Source organism: Mercenaria mercenaria, chromosome 16, assembly GCF_021730395.1.
Source record: "Mercenaria mercenaria strain notata chromosome 16, MADL_Memer_1, whole genome shotgun sequence".
NCBI lineage: Eukaryota > Metazoa > Mollusca > Bivalvia > Venerida > Veneridae > Mercenaria > Mercenaria mercenaria.
Genome location: NC_069376.1, coordinates 22668038 through 22687763, shown reverse-complemented (window position 1 = coordinate 22687763; position 19726 = coordinate 22668038). Strand labels below are relative to the sequence as shown.

The 19726-nt window shown below is 37.6% G+C and overlaps 1 protein-coding gene across 13 annotated transcripts in view; it reads right to left on the bottom strand.

Moving 5' to 3' along the window:
• Positions 1-19726, bottom strand: part of LOC123541365 (protein scribble homolog) — a 220905-nt gene that overhangs the window by 45646 nt on the left and 155533 nt on the right. For 9 of the 13 annotated variants that reach the window (XM_053526353.1, XM_053526352.1, XM_053526362.1 and 6 more), the window contains 2 exons: positions 8059-8166; positions 5727-5813 (listed from right to left, as the gene is read on the bottom strand). In XM_053526353.1, the coding sequence (XP_053382328.1) occupies positions 5727-5813; positions 8059-8166 (195 nt within the window). The remainder of the gene's footprint in view (positions 1-5726; positions 5814-8058; positions 8167-19726) is intronic. The other 4 variants (XM_053526358.1, XM_053526359.1, XM_053526360.1 and 1 more) reach the window with 1 other exon arrangement.

Below are 19726 nucleotides of genomic sequence, written 5' to 3'. Positions count from 1 at the left end.
ATTAATGTCACTGTTATACACTAATGCCACTGTTATACAACAATTAATGTCACTGTTATACAAGTTTGTCAATGTTATACACTAATGCCACTGTTTTACTACAGTTAATGTCACTGTTGTACACTAATGCCACTGTTATACAACAATTAATGTCACTGTTATACAAGTTTGTCACTGTTATACACTAATGTCACTGTTATAAAACAATTAATGTCACTGTTGTACACTAATGCCACTGTTATACAACAATTAATGTCACTGTTATACAAGAATTAATGTCACTGTTATACACTAATGTCACTGTTATACACTAATGTCAGTTATACACTAATGTCACGGTTATACAAGAATGTCACTGTTATACATAATACAATAATGTCACTGTTATACAATGATGTCACTGTTATACAATGATGTCACTGTTATACACTAATGTCAGTTATACAATAATGTCACAGTTATACAAGAATGTCACTGTTATACATAATACAATAATGTCACTGTTATACAAGGATGTCACTGTTATACAAGAATGTCACTGTTATACATAATACAATGTCACTGTTATACAAGGATGTCACTGTTATACAAGGATGTCACTGTCATACAAGGATGTCACTGTTATACAAGGATGACACTGTCATACAAGGATGTCACTGTTATACAAGTATGTCACTGTTATACAATAATGTCACTCTTATACAATAATACTATATCAGATTAAAGTTGCATCCTTTCCGTGACAAACACATTCAAAGGAACAGTCAGAACAAGTTTCATCAACTTTTACCAAATGGTTTCAGAAGATATGTCATCTGAGGGAAGTGTGGACAGATGACAGACAGTGAGTGATCACAACTGCTCTACCTGAGCTCTTCCAGCTAAGGAAAATTGCAACTAAAACAACAACATTGCTGTGCAGTCCAAAATATGACTGAAATAATGTTGGATAATTAGAGGTCAAAGCATTAGTTTGTTCTTGCTGGGTTTAACATCATGCACACATAGTTATAGGTCATATAGTGACTCTCCAGCTTTTCATGGTGAATTAAGACCCCAGGTGCCCTTCCAAGCATTACTTCACTGGCGGGCACCTAGGTAGAACCTCTGACCTTTCGGTAGCCAGTTGGATGGCTTCCTCACATGAAGAATCCTACACTTCAAGCGAGGATCATCAAGGCAAACATTCTGACTAATTCTCATGAGTTCAAACTTAAAATGTGGTTTTTACAGAGTTAACAAGATTTTCCTTTGATATGGTCCAGTTTCGAACATGACCTAGAGATCATCAAGACAAACATTCTGACCAAGTGTCATGAAGATAGGATCATAAATGTGGCCTCTAGAGTGTTAACAAGCTTTTCCTTTGATTTGACCAGGTGACCTAGTCTTTGATCCCACATGACCCAGTTTTGGTCTTGACCTAGAGATTATCAAGACAAACATTCTGACCAAGTTTCATAAAGATTGATAAAAAATTTGGTTTCTAGAGTGTTAACAAGGCAAATGTTGAAGGACAATGCATGATGATTTAACACATACAGCACGATGCCGGACAATGACCGGTCACAATAGCTCACCTTGAGCACTTCGTGCTCTGGTGAGCTAAATACCACAGAAAAAAGTCCATTATTTATGGTCATCTTCACATCAAGGTTCTGTGACACTTTCAAGTACATCCTTTCAATAGTATTGGACACACTAGACATTTCTCTATATTCTTATAATGTAGCAAAACTATCAACAGCCATAGCAAAAGATCCTTCCTTTATAGTCATCTGCATATCAAGCTTGTTATCTGTGCACGTTTGAAGCAAATCAGGCTAACAGGGAAGGGACAAAGCTTTTCATCCTTATATAACAGAGGCTTTTATAAGGCCACATCCCAATCCAAAAATATGCTATTTTTTCCCAACTGTGGCAGAGATATTTCCCAAAATGCAAAGTGAGATTTCCCAAAATCATGCCAACAGATGGTTAAGATTTTGTTTCCAGAGGAAGCATTTGTCTGGTATTGATTATTTGTTGCAGTATAGCCAAACAGTGCACAGAACAACGTGTGACACATTACAAGTCTAATCCGTTATGTTCCATGGCCTGGATTTTAGTCAGTGTTTCAGGGGAGATAAATTTAATTTGTCTTTCAGTGTTTACTTCCGGTTGATTATTTTTCCCAAAATGGACAATTATCGCGCATAAATTTTCCAATTTGAAAGGCCAGGGCCTCTTCCCTGATGAAAAGCCCTGAGGGAGGACAAGGACACAGAAGATTTTGGGATGTGCGTACAGACAGATGGATGGACAGCAGCAACACTACATATCCCCTTCAGCGTAAGAGGATTATTTAACACTATCATGTCAATATGGGATGTACTTAAGATGTGTAACAATTCAAAATACATATTGGATTTATCTACCGGTTTATCTAATATGTTTTTTTTTTTCAAATAGGTATCATCATATTGTTGAAATTAATGTTAAGTGACCTGATAGTATTTTATTACATTGTTTACTGTAGAGCCTGGAAGGAAAGAAAACAACTGGCAGGCAATAAGACACAAGTTTCTACATATGAAATGAACATACAGTTCAGAGTTATTGTGCAGTCACATTATTTATTGTTGTAAATGGTAACATTTCATACAGATATTCACATCTCATATCATTTCTCGAGAGCATATTTTGGATACAATTTCAGTTGCAATAAATCATGCTAAAAGAAAAGGAAAACCCATGCCTTTAGAACATGTATGCAACAGAATGATTAAACATAATAACCTTAGTTAAACTAAACACCTAGTTTAAAATCGGGTAAAAAGCTTATTTTTACAAAATTCATGCTATACTTTTTCAAAACGAAAGAGTACTTGCTATAACACCTACTCAGCTATTTCCATTTCAATACAACAACACAAGACATAACATGCCTTCCAGATCATTTCATAACACCCTATCTAAACTAGTACGAAACACTGAAATATACCAACCTTTCTATTTGAACACTCAATCAGAGTAGTTTTGACTATATTGTTCTAAGAGAACAAAAACTTACCTTTTAACTGTTTATAGGATTGAAATTATTTGAGTTGCTGCTGTTTTGTGAAACTACATGCATTTCCTAAAGCCTTACCATGTTAAAATTAACTAGTTGTACAAAGTACAATTATGTCCCACCTTCCGTAACAACTTACAAGTGTTAACTGATCTGCCCAACCTTCCATAACAACTTACAAGTGATAACTGATCTGCTCCACCTTCTGTAACAACTTACAAATGTTAACTGATCTGCCCCACCTTCTGTGTTAACTGATCTGCCCAACCTTCCATAACAACTTACAAGTGTTAACTGATCTGCCCAACCTTTTTTGTTAACTGATCTGCCCCACCTTCTGTAACAACTTACAAATGTTAACTGATCTGCCCCACCTTCAAATGTTAACTGATCTGCCCCACCTTCTGTAACAACTTACAAATGTTAACTGATCTGCCCCACCTTCTGTGTTAACTGATCTGCCCCACCTTCTGTAACAACTTACAAATGTTAACTGATCTGCCCCACCTTCTGTGTTAACTGATCTGCCCCACCTTCTGTAACAACTTACAAATGTTAACTGATCTGCCCCACCTTCTGTAACAACTTACAAATGTTAACTGATCTGCCCCACCTTCTGTAACAACTTACAAATGTTAACTGATCTGCCCCACCTTCTGTAACAACTTACAAGTGTTAACTGATCTGCCCCACCTTCTGTAACAACTTACAAATGTTAAGTGATCTGCCCCACCTTCTGTGTTAACTGATCTACCCAACCTTCTGTAACAACTTACAAGTGTTAACTGATCTGCCCAACCTTTTTTGTTAACTGATCTGCCCCACCTTCTGTAACAACTTACAAATGTTAACTGATCTGCCCCACCTTCTGTAACAATGTACAAATGTTAAATGATCTGCCACACCTTCTGTGTCAACTGATCTGCCCCACCTTCTGTAACAACTTACAAGTGTTAACTGATCTGCCCCACCTTCTGTAACAACTTACAAGTGTTAACTGATCTGCCCCACCTTCTGTAACAACTTACAAGTGTTAACTGATCTGCCCCACCTTCTGTAACAACTTACAAGTGTTAACTGATCTGCCCCACCTTCTGTTCTGCCCCACCTTCCGTAACAACTTACAAATGTTAACTGATCTGCCCCATCTTCTGTAACAACTTAAGATGTCTTTGATATTAAAGCTAAAAAGATACGGTATATCAAACTTACATTATAATGAGACTTCGTGACACAAACTCTTAATTTACTATCAACTTACCAAGACTGCAATTTAAATGGATTGTTCAGATTTATTTACAGCTTCCTGGCGTTTGTTTAACTGCGTCCCTCTGGAAGTTTGTGAAGAACCGTGACTGTTTCAGTATGTATCTATACCCTGTCTTGTGGTAACAACTGTTTATGCAAGTTTGGTTTGCCCCTTGTGTCAGCTTTGGTGAACTCTTGCTGTGGAATGACAGTAGTTTGGGGCACTGCGGTGTCAGTCGTGTTGTTCATAACAGCTTAAGGTTGACAGGCTACAACAGTATAAACTTCAGTTGTGAGGCAAATCATGCTGACGACACAACATTCTTAATCTACCTATACGTCTGTTTTCATGTACTGTTGCCATTTACAAATAGTTAAAACTCACTTCGAAGTTTAACTTTCAGATTACTTTGTAAATCTTTTTCCACTGTGTTCTAAATACATCATTTAGCAACTGGTATTTGCAACAATAAAGTAATTTTTGGAATGATAAAAACTGAGTGTAAGATAGAAAAATAAATATGAATACATCAAACTACAATGTAGCATTAATTTTGCATTCTACATAAAAATAAGAAAACAGAACTAAAATGAAAGTCCATGCTAGTGGAACCAAAAGAAAGTTCAATGTTTCAAAACTGCATTCCAATATAAGTATGCCTCAATACCATTTTAGAAGAAACAGAATCTTGTTAGTGAGTACAGTACATGATAACAAAAGTAATGCAACCACTATACATTGTTTTCCTCATAGAAAATACTCAATGCTGTTTTAATTCTAGAAGGTCAACATGACCTTTCTTATGTGAATATTAATGTATCTCAGAATAGTTTTTCTTAAGTAACAGACAATTCATATGTCCTATTGTCCGGACACTTAAGAAAATAACCATGTCAGGCAACAGACATATGTTAAAAAAATGATTCGCTAAAAGTAATTGTAATTAATGTTTAATCGGTTGAAAAAACAATATGATGTTATCAAAACTGTGTCTTCATTTAATTGATAAGTAATCAGTTGATAATCATGACGACGATAACTGAACCCAAATACCTTAATCAACCTCTTACTATTGAGCTAAGCGGGCGGGCTGACCTTTCTTATGTGAATATTAATGTATCCCAGAATAGTTTTTCTTAAGTAACAGACAATTATATGTGCCTATTGTCTCTGACACTTAATGAAAAATAAACCACTATCAAGGCAGACAGACATTATGTTTAATAAAAGATGAGTTGAGCTAAAAGTAATTAAGAGTAATATAATGTTTAATCTGGTTGCTAACAAAAACAATAACTGATTGTTATTCAAAACTGTTGGCTGACTTCATTTTAATTGAGTTAAGTTAATTCAGTTGATATATTCATGACTGACATAACTGAACCATAATATTACCTTATCATCAATCAACTAGTATGTACGTACCGGAGGGGTAGGCTTGACCAGCAGCTGTTCACTAGGGGCTGTACATGGGGCAGGGGATTCCTGAGGCACTTTAGGGGCAATCACAGTCTGCATAGAACAAAATAACAGTACAAATTCATGCAATGCCTGCAGTATTACGAAAGACAAAACATATTAATTATAGCAAAATAGGGTAACTTCAATTAAGAAATAACATTTCATTTGGATATGTTTGAATGGCATCCAAGTGCACTTTAAACACAACCATGCATTCATATCTAACTAAAATTTCATAACCACAATTTATACTTTATACCAGGATAGCCCAATTAAATTGAAGATATTGAAAATAACAAAGACAACAATTGAGATTCATTCACAAAAATTTTACAGCCATTCAACATGGCACTTGGGAATACCCTCACAAAAAACTGCAATAAATAAAATTAGAAATATGATTCTACATCAAATGGAATACATGACGGTGACCCTCACATATAGTAGCATCATGACTATCACCCACAAATTCAGGGAGTATTGCTAATGTTTTCTCACAATACTCCCTGAACGCTCTATTTATTTTCTACGGCTGAGGAACCTATCGCACAGATACATGTGACATTGATTAGTGTCTGTACAATGATACAGTTACAGCATCCTGAAATTTCTGACACTTATTGCCTCCTGTTGGTGCTTACGACATCCTGTTTGAAGACAGATAATATGGTGTATACTTTTATGTGGTATGGGTTGCACTATGTATAAGCATCGAACCTCAATTACAAGAGGGCTTGGGCCATAGTGGCCCTAGGTCACTCACCTGCAACTACCTAATTGTCTGTGAATATATGTATGACACAATGAATCAATGTTTAGTATAAAAGGTATTTCTTTTTTTAGCTCAGTGGGCCATAAAATCAGTCAAGTGGAACAATCTGAACAAATCTGAGAGAGGACATTAAAAAGATACTACAGAACAAGTTTGGTGATGATTAAAGAGAAGAAGCTGTTTCAATGTTTACTATTTTTACCTCTGGTGGCTCCTAAAATCTGTTGTACTGAACCATTTGAACACAATGTGAGAGGACGTACATGCATGCTACAGACATAAGTTTGGTAAGAATCCCTCAAATGGTTTATGAGAAAAAGCTGTTTAAAGGTTGTTGTATTTTTAGCTTTGGTGGCTCCTAAATTCAGTCAAGCTGAAACATTCAAACAATTTTTAATGATATCCATCAAGCCATTCAGTTCAGGAGAACTTCATTTCAAGTTTTTCTTTCTTTCTAATTTTAGCTCTGGTGACACCTAAAATCATTTTAGCAAACCATTTGAACAAATCTGAATAATGCAGTCTGAAAGACAGCTATTTCCCCCGCCGCTGTTATGTATAGTGAAAGGGTTGATGGTACTGGGTGGAAGCATTGATGTTGTTTAGTATATTTCATAGTCCATGTATGACAACATCAATGAATTTGAAAATCCTACAAAGGGTTTAGAAGATACATAGTGGACACAAAATGGAAGGCTAAAAAATTTGACCTTGAGTTATGACCTTGACCTTGAGCCAACATGGCTGACTCATGGGCTCTTCACATTGTCTTGATGCAGTGATCATTTGACCCAAGTTTCATGAAAATGCTTCAAGGGGTTTAGGAGATACAGAGCTCAAACCATTGACCTTGAGTTGTGACCTTGACCTTGAGCCAACATGCCCGACTCATGAGTTCTGCACATCGTCTTGATGAGGTGATCATTTGAACAAAGTTTCATGAAAACCCTTCAAGGGGTTTGTTTAGGAAATACAGAACGGACACAAAATGTTACGGATGGATGGATGGACGATCGGACTGAGACCATTCATATACCCCCCCCCCCCCCACCACACATGGCGGGGGGATTAAAAATCTAAAATCTTCAGAGACAGAATACTTCTTATAAAACCTATGTTTTGGAAAGAAATATTTGTTTTTAAAGAAACCGACTCTAGGTTTAAAATCTCAGCTGCTGAGGACAGGGGTTAGTAGGTCCTTAAACTGCACCCCAATTGCTGAGGCCAAGGGTTGTACATGCATAGTAGATCATTAAACTGCAACAGAGCTGCTAAGGCCAGGGGTGGCACATGTATAGTAGGTCATTGAACTGCAACAAAACTGCTGAGGCCACGGGTTGCACATGTATAGTAGGTCATTAAAGTAGACCTTATGCATGTGTGTAGAAAAATTTGCTTTTCTAGTTAATAAAAGATTATCAAGCCAATATACATGCATTTTTGACAGCTTAATAAGTAGCACTTTGCACAGTCTGTAAATTAACACAATGAAGGGAGATAATCAATGCATAATTATAATCCTACCTGTTGAGGAAGTTCAGGCCCTTTGATTTGTTCATGTTCTAGCTGGAGAATTTTGGCTTGCTCCTCTACCTGTTTGGCCTGCTCCTCTCTTTCTAATCTTTGCTTCTCCTGCACAAATAATAAATAAACATTTACACCTGTCTGCCTTTCCTTAATTCGCTCTCCTCTATATTTATGTTAATTTGTTGTTTGTAACTGAAAATAAGCATTTGTAAATAAGAAAGCAAAACAATGTAATCATTGAGATATAGACAGTGTATTATGCATAAGATAAGAGCAAACACAGCATTAGTCATGGTGTAAAACCTGGTAAATTCTAAATTAGTGAGCAACAGACAGTATACTGTGTACATAAACTCTAGGCAAACACAGCATTAGTCATGGTGTATAACCTGGTAAATTGCAAATTAGTGAGCAACAGACAGTATACTGTGTACATAAGGTCTGAGCAAACACAGCATTAGTCATGGTGTAAAACCTGGTAAATTGCAAATTAGTGAGCAACAGACAGTATATTGTGTACATAAGGTTTGAGCAAACACAGCATTAGTCATGATGTAAAACCTGGTAAATTGCAAATTAGTGAGCAACAGACAGTATACTGTGTACATAAGGTCTGAGCAAACACAGCATTAGTCATGGTGTATAACCTGGTAAATTGCAAATTAGTGAGCAACAGACAGTATACTGTGTACATAAGGTCTGAGCAAACACAGCATTAGTCATGCTGTAAAACCTGGTAAATTGCAAATTAGTGAGGAACAGACAGTATACTGTGTACATAACGTTTGAGCAAACACAGCATTAGTCATGGTGTAAAACCTGGTAAATTGCAAATTAGTGAGCAACAGACAGTATATTGTGTATATAAGGTCTGAGCAAACAGCATTAGTCATGGAGTAAAACCTGGTAAATTGTGAATTAGTGAGCAACAGACAGTATACTGTGTACGTAAGGTATGAGCAAACACAGCATTAGCCATGGTGTATAACCTGGTAAATTGCAAATTAGTGAGCAACAGACAGTATACTGTGTACATAAGGTCTGAGCAAACTCAGCATTAGTCATGGTGTATAACCTGGTAAATTGCAAATTAGTGAGCAGGAGACAGTATACTGTGTACATACAGTCTAGGCAAGCACAACATTAGCCATGGTGTATAACCTGGTAAATTGCAAATTAGTGAGCAACAGACTGCATACTGAGTACATAAGGTCTGAGCAAACACAGCATTAGTCATGGTGTAAAACCTGGTAAATTGCAAATTAGTGAGCAACAGCAGTATATTGTGTACATAAGGTCTGAGCAAACACAGCATGTGTCATGGTGTATAACCTGGTAAATTGTGAATAAGTGAGCTACAGACAGTACACTGTGTACATAAGGTTTGAGCAAACACAGCATTAGTCATGGTGTATAACCTGGTAAATTGCAAATTAGTGAGCAACAGACAGTATACTGTGTACATAAGGTCTGAGAAAACAGCATTAGTCATGGTGTATAACCTGGTAAATTGCAAATTAGTGAGCAACAGACAGTATATTGTGTACATGAGGTCTAGACAAACACAGCATTAGTCATGGTGTATAACCTGGTAAATTGCAAATTACTGAGCAACAGACAGTATACTGTGTACATAAGGTCTGAGCAAACACAGCATTAGTCATGGTGTAAAACCTGGTAAATTGCAAATTAGTGAGCAACAGACAGTATGCTTTGCACATAAGGTCTGAGCAAATACGGCATTAGCCATGGTGTATAACCTGGTAAATTGCAAATTACTGAGCAACAGACAGTATACTGTGTACATAAGGTCTGAGCAAACACAGCATTAGCCATGGTGTATAACCTGGTAAATTGCAAATTAGTGAGCAACAGACAGTATACTGTGTACATAAGGTCTAGGCAAGCACAGCATTAGTCATGGTGTATAACCTGGTAATTTGCAAATTAGTGAGCAACAGACAGTATACTGTGTACATAAGGTCTGAGCAAACACAGCATTAGCCATGGTGTATAACCTGGTAAATTGTGAATTAGTGAGCAACAGACAGTATACTGTGTACATAAGGTCTAGGCAAGCACAGCATTAGCCATGGTGTATAACCTGGTAAATTCCAAATAAGTGAGCAACAGACTGCATACTGTGTACATAAGGTCTAGGCAAACACAGCATTAGCCATGGTGTATAACCTGGTAAATTGCGAATTAGTGAGCAACAGACTGCATACTGTGTACATGAGGTCTAGGCAGACACAACATTAGCCATGGTGTATAACAGCATTAGCCATGGTGTATAACCTGGTAAATTCCAAATAAGTGAGCAACAGACTGCATACTGTGTACATAAGGTCTGAGCAAACACAGCATTAGCCATGGTGTATAACCTGGTAAATTGCAAATTAGTGAGCAACAGACAGTATACTGTGTACATAAGGTCTGAGCAAACACAGCATTAGTCATGGTGTAAAACCTGGTAAATTGCAAATTAGTGAGCAACAGACAGTATACTTTGTACAAAAGGTCTGAGCAAACACAGCATTAGTCATGGTGTATAACCTGGTAAATTGCAAATTAGTGAGCAACAGACAATATACTGTGTACATAAGGTCTGAGCAAACACAGCATTAGTCATGGTGTATAACCTGGTAAATTGCAAATTAGTGAGCAACAGACAGTATGCTGTGTACATAAGGTTTGAGCAAACACAGCATTAGTCATGGTGTAAAACCTGGTAAATTGCAAATTAGTGAGCAACAGACAGTATGCTGTGTACATAAGGTCTGAGCAAACACAGCATTAGTCATGGTGTAAAACCTGGTAAGTTGCAAATTAGTGAGCTACAGACAGTATACTGTGTACATAAGGTCTGAGCAAACACAGCATTAGTCATGGTGTATAACCTAGTAAATTGCAAATTAGTGAGCAACAGACAGTATACTGTGTACATAAGGTCTGGGCAAGCACAGCATTAGTCATGGTGTATAACCTGGTAAATTGCAAATTAGTGAGCAACAGACTGCATACTGTGTACATAAGGTCTGGGCAAGCACAGCATTAGTCATGGTGTATAACCTGGTAAATTGCAAATTAGTGAGCAACAGACAGTATACTGTGTACATAAGGTCTAGGCAAGCACAGCATTAGTCATGGTGTATAACCTGGTAAATTGCAAATTAGTAAGCAACAGACAGTATACTGTGTACATAAGGTCTAGGCAAGCACAGCATTAGTCATTGTGTATAACCAGGTAAATTGCAAATTAGTGAGCAACAGACAGTATACTGTGTACATAAGGTCTGAGCAAACACAGCATTAGTCATGGTGCAAAACCTGGTAAATTGCAAATTAATGAGCAACAGCAGTATATTGTGTACATAAGGTCTGAGCAAACACTGCATGTGTCATGGTGTATAACCTGGTAAATTGTGAATAAGTGAGCTACAGACAGTATACTGTGTACATAAGGTTTGAGCAAACACAGCATTAGTCATGGTGTATAACCTGGTAAATTGCAAATTAGTGAGCAATAGACAGTATACTGTGTACATAAGGTCTGAGCAAACACAGCATTAGTCATGGTGTATAACCTGGTAAACTGCAAATTAGTGAGCAACAGACAGTATACTGTGTACATAAGGTCTGAGCAAACACACCATAAGTCATGGTGTATAACCTGGTAAATTGCAAATTAGTGAGCAACAGACAGTATACTGTGTACATAAGGTCTTGGCAAACACAGCATTAGTCATGGTGTAAAACCTGGTAAATTGCAAATTAGTAAGCAACAGATAGTATACTGTGTACATAAGGTCTGAGCAAACACAGCATTAGTCCTGGTGTAAAACCTGGTAAATTGCAAATTAGTGAACAACAGACAGTATACTGTGTACATAAGGTCTGAGCAAACACAGCATTAGCCATGGTGTATAACCTGGTAAATTGCAAACTACTGAGCAACAGACAGTATACTGTGTACATAAGGTTTGAGCAAACACAGCATTAACCATGGTGTATAACAGCATTAGCCATGGTGTATAACCTGGTAAATTGCAAATTAGTGAGCAACAGACAGTATACTGTGTACATAAGGTCTAGGCAAGCACAGCATTAGCCATGGTGTATAACCTGGTCAATTGCAAATTAGTGAGCAACAGACAGTATATTGTGTACTAAGGTCTGAGCAAACACAGCATTAGTCATGGTGTATAACCAGGTAAATTGTGAATTAGTGAGCAACAAACAGTATATTGTGTACATAAGGTCTAAGCAAACACAGCATTAGCCATGGTGTATAACCAGGTAAATTGTGAATTAGTAAGCTACAAACATTATATTGTGTACGAAAGTTCTGAGCAAACACAGCATTTATTTAGTCATGGTGTATAACCAGGTAAATTGTGAAACATTATATTGTGTACATAAGGTCTGAGCAAACACAGCATTAGTCATGAGGTATAACCAGGTAAACTGTCAATTAATGAGCTACAAACATTATATTGTGTACATAATGTCTCAGCAAACACAGCATTAGTCATGAGGTATAACCAGGTAAATTGTGAAGTAGTAAGCAACAAACAGTATATTGTGTACATAAGTTCTGAGCAAACACAGCATTAGTCATGGTGTATAACCAGGTAATTGTGAATTAGTGAGCTACAAACATTATATTGTGTACATAAGGTCAGAGAAAACACAGCATTAGTCATGGTGTATAACCAGGTAAACTGTGAATTAGTGAGCAACAAACAGTATATTGTGTACATAAGGTCTAAGCAAACACAGCATTAGCCATGGTGTATAACCAGGTAAACTGTGAATTAGTGAGCAACAAACAGTATATTGTGTACATAAGGTTTGAGCAAACACAGCATTAGCCATGGTGTAAAACCAGGTAAATTGTGAATTAGTGAGCAAGAAACAGTATATTGTGTACATAAGGTTTAAGCAAACACAGCTAAGTTTATTCTCAGACCTAAATGCTACCATTTAAAACAAGAGCTGTCGGAGGACATCAACCCTCGACTATTCAACAGCCTTGTCAATTGAACGAATACGAAAGTCGAAAAAGGGGCATAATTTAGTAAAAAAGCAAAGTAGGGTTATGGAACCTGCATAGTGCTTATCAGCTCATGACAGTGGACAAGTGTGTGAAGTTTCAATCCATTCCAATTAGTGGGTACTGAGATATCAGCTTACATATAAGAATTTAACCCAAAACTCCTAAGTTGAAAACGGGGCATAATTTTGTAAAATGCAAAGTTGAGTTATTGACCCTTTGCACTGCATGTCATATCAAGACAGTGAACAAGTGTGTGAAGTTTCAATCCTTTCCCATTAGTGGATACTGAGATACCAGCTTACATACAAAAACTTAACTAAAAATTTCTATGTTATAAAAGGGGCATAATTCTGTAAAAAAGCAAAATAAAGTTATGGGACCTGCTTTGTGCATGTCAGATCATGACAGTTAACAAGTGTGTGAAGTTTCAATCCATTCCAATTAGTGAGTACTGAGATACCAGCTTACATACAAAAGCTTAACCAAAAAATTCTAAGTCGAAAAAGGGGCATAACTTTGTAAAAAAGCAAAATAGAGTTATGGAAACTGTGCAATGTAAGTCAGTTTATCACAGTAAATAAGTGTGTGAAGTTTCGATCCATTCCCACAAGTGGTTACTGAGATACCAGCTTACATACAAAACCTTAACCAAACAAGAGGACCATGATGGTCCTGAATCGCTCACCTCTTCCCACATGATCCAGTTTTGAGTATGACGTCGTTTTTTCTATTATTTGACATAGTGACATAGTTTTTGAGCTCATGTGACCCAGTTTTGAACTTGACCTAGATATTATCAAGATAAAAATTCTGACCAATTTTCATGAAGATCCATTGAAAAATATGGTCTCTAGAGAGGTCACAAGGTTTTTCTAGTATTTGACCTATTGACCTAATGTTTTAAGGCACGTGACCCAGTTTCAAACTTGACCTAGATATCATCAAGGTGAACATTCTGACCAATTTTCATGAAGATCCATTCAAGGGTATGGCCTGTAGAGAGGTCACAAGGTTTTTCTATTTCAAGACCTACTGACCTAGTTTTTGATCACAGTTGACCCAGTTTCAAACTTGACCTAGATATCATCAAGATAAACATTCAGACCAACTTTCATACAGATCCCATGAAAAATATGGCCTCTAGAGAGGTCACAACGTTTTTTCATTATTTGACCTACTGACCTACTTTTTGATGGCACGTGACCCACTTTCGAACTTGACCTAGATATCATCAAGATGAACATTCTGACTTATTTTTATGGAGATCCATTCACAAGTATGGCCTCTAGAGAGGTCACAAGGTTTTTCTATTTTTAGACCTACTGACCTAGTTTTTGACTGCACATGACCCTGTTTCGAACTTGACCTAGATATCATCAAGATGAACATTCAGACCAACTTTAATGAAGATCCATTGAAAAATATGGCCTTTAGAGAGGTCACAAGGTTTTTCTATTATTTGACCTACTGACCTAGTTTTTGATGGCACGTGACCCACTTTCAAACTTGACCTAGATATCATCAAGATGAACATTCAGACCAACTTTCATACAGATCCCATGGAAAATATGGCCTCTAGAGAGGTCACAAGGTTTTTCTATTATTTGACCTACTGACCTAGTTTTTGATGGCACGTGACCCAGTTTCAAACTCGACCTAGATATCATCAAGGAGAACATTCTGACAAATTTTCATGAAGATTTCATGAAATATATGGCCTCTAGAGAGGTCACAAGGTTTTTCTATTTTTAGACCTACTGACCTAGTTTTTGACCGCATGTGACCCAGTTTCGAACTTGATTTAGATATCATCAAGATGAACATTCAGACCAACTTTCATACAGATCCCATGAAGAATATGGCCTTTAGAGAGGTCACAAGGTTTTTCTATTATTTGACCTACTGACCTAGTTTTTGATGGCACGTGACCCAGTTTCGAACTTGACCTAGATATCATCAAGGTGAATGTTCTGACCAATTTTCATGAAGATCTTATGAAATATATGGCCTCTAGAAAGGTCACAAGGTTTTTCTATTCTTAGACCTACTGACCTAGTTTTTGACCGCACGTGACCCAGTTTCGAACTTGACCTAGATATCATCAAGATGAACATTCTGACCAATTTTCATGAAGATCCATTGAAAATTATGGCCTCTAGAGAGGTCACAAGGTTTTTCTATTTTTAGACCTACTGACCTAGTTTTTGTTGGCACGTGACCCAGTTTTCGAACTTGACCTCGATATCATCAAGATGAACATTCTGACCAATTTTCATAAAGATCCCATGAAAAATGTGACCTCTAGAGTGGTCACAAGCAAAAGTTTACGGACGGACGGACGCATGCACGGACTGATGACGGACGACAGACGACTGACACCGCGCGATCACAAAAGCTCACCTTGTCACTTTGTGACAGGTGAGCTAAAAATTCTAAGTCAAAAAAGGGGCATAATTTTGTAAAAAAGCAAAATAGAGTTATGGAACATGTGCAATGTAAGCTAGTTTATCACAGTGAATAAGTGAGTGAAGTTTCAATCCATTCCCACAAGTGGTTGCTGAGATACCAGCTTACATACAAAAACTTAACCAAATCGGGATGCGGACGCAGACGCATGGGCGAGTCCAATAGCTCTACTATTCTATGATATTTCTAGATATTTTTCCCATACTTTGACGCATATGTATGGGTAGTAGCCCTTTTAGCATATTTCACCTTGTGAAATTCTGTGGGTTTTGACTTTTTAAAAAACAAGAGCTGTCGGAGGACAGCAACGCTCGACTATTCAACAGCCTTGTCAATTGAATGATAACTAAAGTCGAAAAAGAGGCATAATTTAGTAAAAACGCAAAACAGAGTTATGGAACCTGAATAGTGCTTATCAGCTCATGACAGTGGACAAGTGTGTGAAGTTTCAATCCATTCCCATTAGTGAGTACTGAGATACCAGCTTGCATACAAAACCTTAACCAAAAATTTCTAAGTCGAAAAAGGGGCATAATTTTGTAAAACAAGAGCTGTCTCCATAGGATGACATATGCCCCCGATGGCACTTTGAATGAGTAGTTATGGCCGATGTTAGAGTTTAGGACCTTTGACCTACGGAGCTGGGTCTTGCGTGCGAAACGTCGTCTTACTGTGCCACACATTCATGTGTAGTTATTTTAAAATCCATGCATGAATGACAAAGATATGGACCGGACACGCCCATCAATGCACTATCATGAAAAATGACCTTTAACGTCTAAGTGTGACCTTGACCTTTGAGCTACAGACCTGGGTCTTGCGCGCGACACGTCGTCTTACTGTGGTACAAATTCATGCCAAGTTATTTGAAAATCCATCCATGGTTGACAAAGATATGGACCGGACACGCCCATCAATGCACTATCCTTTAATGTCTAAGTGTGACCTTGACCTTTGAGCTACGGACCTGGGTCTTGCGCGCGACACGTCGTCTTACTGTGGTACACATTCATGCCAAGTTATTTGAAAATCCATCCATCGATGACAAAGATATGGACCGGACACGCCCATCAATGCACTTTCCTTTAATGTCTAAGTGTGACCTTGACCTTTGAGCTACGGACCTGGGTCTTGCGTGCGACACGTCGTCTTACTGTGGTACACATTCATGCCAAGTTATTTGATAATCCATCCATCGATGACAAAGATATGGACCGGACACGCCCATCAATGCACTATCCTTTAATGTCTAAGTGTGACCTTGACCTTTGAGCTACGGACCTGGGTCTTGCGTGCGACACGTCGTCTTACTGTGGTACACATTCATGCCAAGTTATTTGAAAATCAATCCATCGATGACAAAGATATGGACTGGACACGAAAAATGCGGACAGACTGACAGACCGACAGACGGACAGACGGTTCAAAAACTATATGCCTCCCTTCGGGGGCATAAAAAAATAGAGTTATGAAACCTGTGCAATGTAAGTAAATTTATCACAGTGAATAAGTGTGTGAAGTTTCAATCAATTCCCACAAGTGGTAACAAAATATTGAGATACCAGCTTACATACAAAACCTTAACCAAAAAAGTCGAAAAAGGGGCATAATTTTGTAAAAAAGCAAACAAGAGCTGTCTCCATAGGATGACACATGCCCCCGATGGCACTTTGAATGAATAGTTATGGCTGATGTTAGAGTTTAGGACCTTTGACCTCCTTACCTGGGTCTTGCGCGCGACACGTCGTCTTACTGTGCCACACATTCATGCGTAGTTATTTTAAAATCCATGCATGAATGACAAAGATATGGACCGGACATGCCCATCATTGCACTATCATGAAATATTTCCTTTAACGTCTAAGTGTGACCTTGACTTTTGAGCTACGGACCTGGGTCTTGCACGCGACACGTCGTCTTACTGTGGTACACATTCATGCCCAATAATTTTAAAAGCCATGCATGAATGACAAAGATATGGACTGGACATGCCATCAATGCACTATCATGAAATATGACCTTTAACGTCTAAGTGTGACCTTGACCTTTGAGCTACAGACCTGTGTCTTGCGCGCGACACATCATCTTACTGTCCCACACATTTATGCGTAGTTACTTGAAAATCCACCCATGGATGACAAAGATATGGACCCGACACGCCCATCAATGCACTATCATGAAAAATGACCTTTAACGTCTAAGTGTGACCTTGACCTTTGAGCTACGGACCTGGGTCTGCACGCGACATGTCATCTTACTGTGGTACACATTCATGCCAAGTTATTTGAAAATCCATCCATGGATGACAAACATATGGACCGGACACAAAAATTGCGGACAGACCGACAGACGGTTCAAAAACTATATGCCTCCCTTCGGGGGCATAAAAAGAGTTATGGAACATGTGCAATGTAAGTTAGTTAATCACAGTGAATAAATGTGTGAAGTTTCAATACATTCCCACAAGTGGTTACAGAGATACCAGCTTACATATAAAACCTTAACCAAATCCTGATGCGGACGCCGACGCACAGGCGAGTCCAATAGCTCTACTATTCTATGAATAGTCAAGCTAAAAATCGTCTGTTTGTTAACAAATTTCACCACAGAAAATGTCCCACTTTCCCCAGGGCAATCAATTATTTGATCTTTACATAGTTTTGTATTCAGATTGCTAATCCATGTGGCAAGTATGCATGCTTTTTCCATGGTTAGAGGTAAAAAGTGCATAGTTTGCATGAGGTTCTAGGTCAATAGCCACCTAAGTCTATCATGAAGTCTTTGCGGAGTGTCTCCATTTTTCTAAATATTTTTACCCGGGATCATTTTTTTCAACTCAAATAACTCTTTTTCGGGAAATGATATTTTAATAATTTTTTCAGTCCTTGTATTTTGATGCAGTTAACTACATATATATATCTTATATAGATAGCTCCTACTTGAAGTTTGTATTTTTAGTTACGATGCCTTCCACATGCCCTGATTTGAGAGCCTTACCTTGACTCTACAAATCAAGACTGATGAAGATCCATCAAGCTGTTCATGAGAAGAAGTGGAATAAAGGCTTTTTTTACTTTTGCCAGCTGGAGAAAAAAACTTGATAGAAGTCCATGCAAGAATATTACTGACCAAGTTTGGTGTATTCTGACCAGTAGGTTCAGAGAGAAAAACAATGTTCAAGAGCAGGATTGATGCAGGACCATCCACCTATACAAATAGCTTACCCTTAACAAAGTTCAAGTGAGGTAAAAAGATTGCTAAATTCATTCTGCCTCAATATAACTGAATTTCTTTGTTTAAAAATGCCCAACAGCTTCTCTCTGTCCCAGCTTACCATTAGTTAATGAATTTATTTGCAATTCATTCAGTCTGGACAAATAATGAGAATCAGAATAAAACAACAGTTACAGACCAAACCAGAACTAAAATGTGTCTGTATGACACAGGGTGTGCCCCCACTGATATGTGTCACAAATATGGGGCAATAATTCAAATGTTTGCAGTCTTAAGGGGTATAGCCTCAACAAACATTTTATATAAAGGATTCATTTTTCTAGGAGCTATGAGAATCACAAATAAAAAATCCACTATTTTGGCTATTTCAAGAAGACTGCCAAGTGTGCAAGGTCACATCATGATAAAGAAATACTTTTTGAGCTAGGCACATCATTAGGTGAAAATGTGCATTTTTGACTATTTCAGGGGCCATAACTCTGGAAATGGGGTGAAGCCAGATGAACAAGGAGCTGCGTTCAATAAACGCTTGATGCCCCCGGTGGCATCCTTGTCGATACAAAGCAACCTCACTGTGGGGAATCACATGATCAAAATAATCTCTGAACCAAAGTTATATTTTGAAGAACATGAATAAATTTCCTGTCATGATAAGACTTGAAATTTAAACATAGCCTATCATGTGACTAATGAAAATTGTTAAATTATCATGTAGTTGACAATAATGATAGATATCCTGTAATTACAAACACTAAGGAAAATAATAAGTATCAGTTTCTTGAAGTGTTCCAGATAATCAGAAGGCAATTGTGATTGAAATCGTTGTAGTTTTAGGATACATGTATGTTGGCATATGATAGGCTATACTTTAGATTTTCAGCAAAAGATTCTTCAATATATCCCATA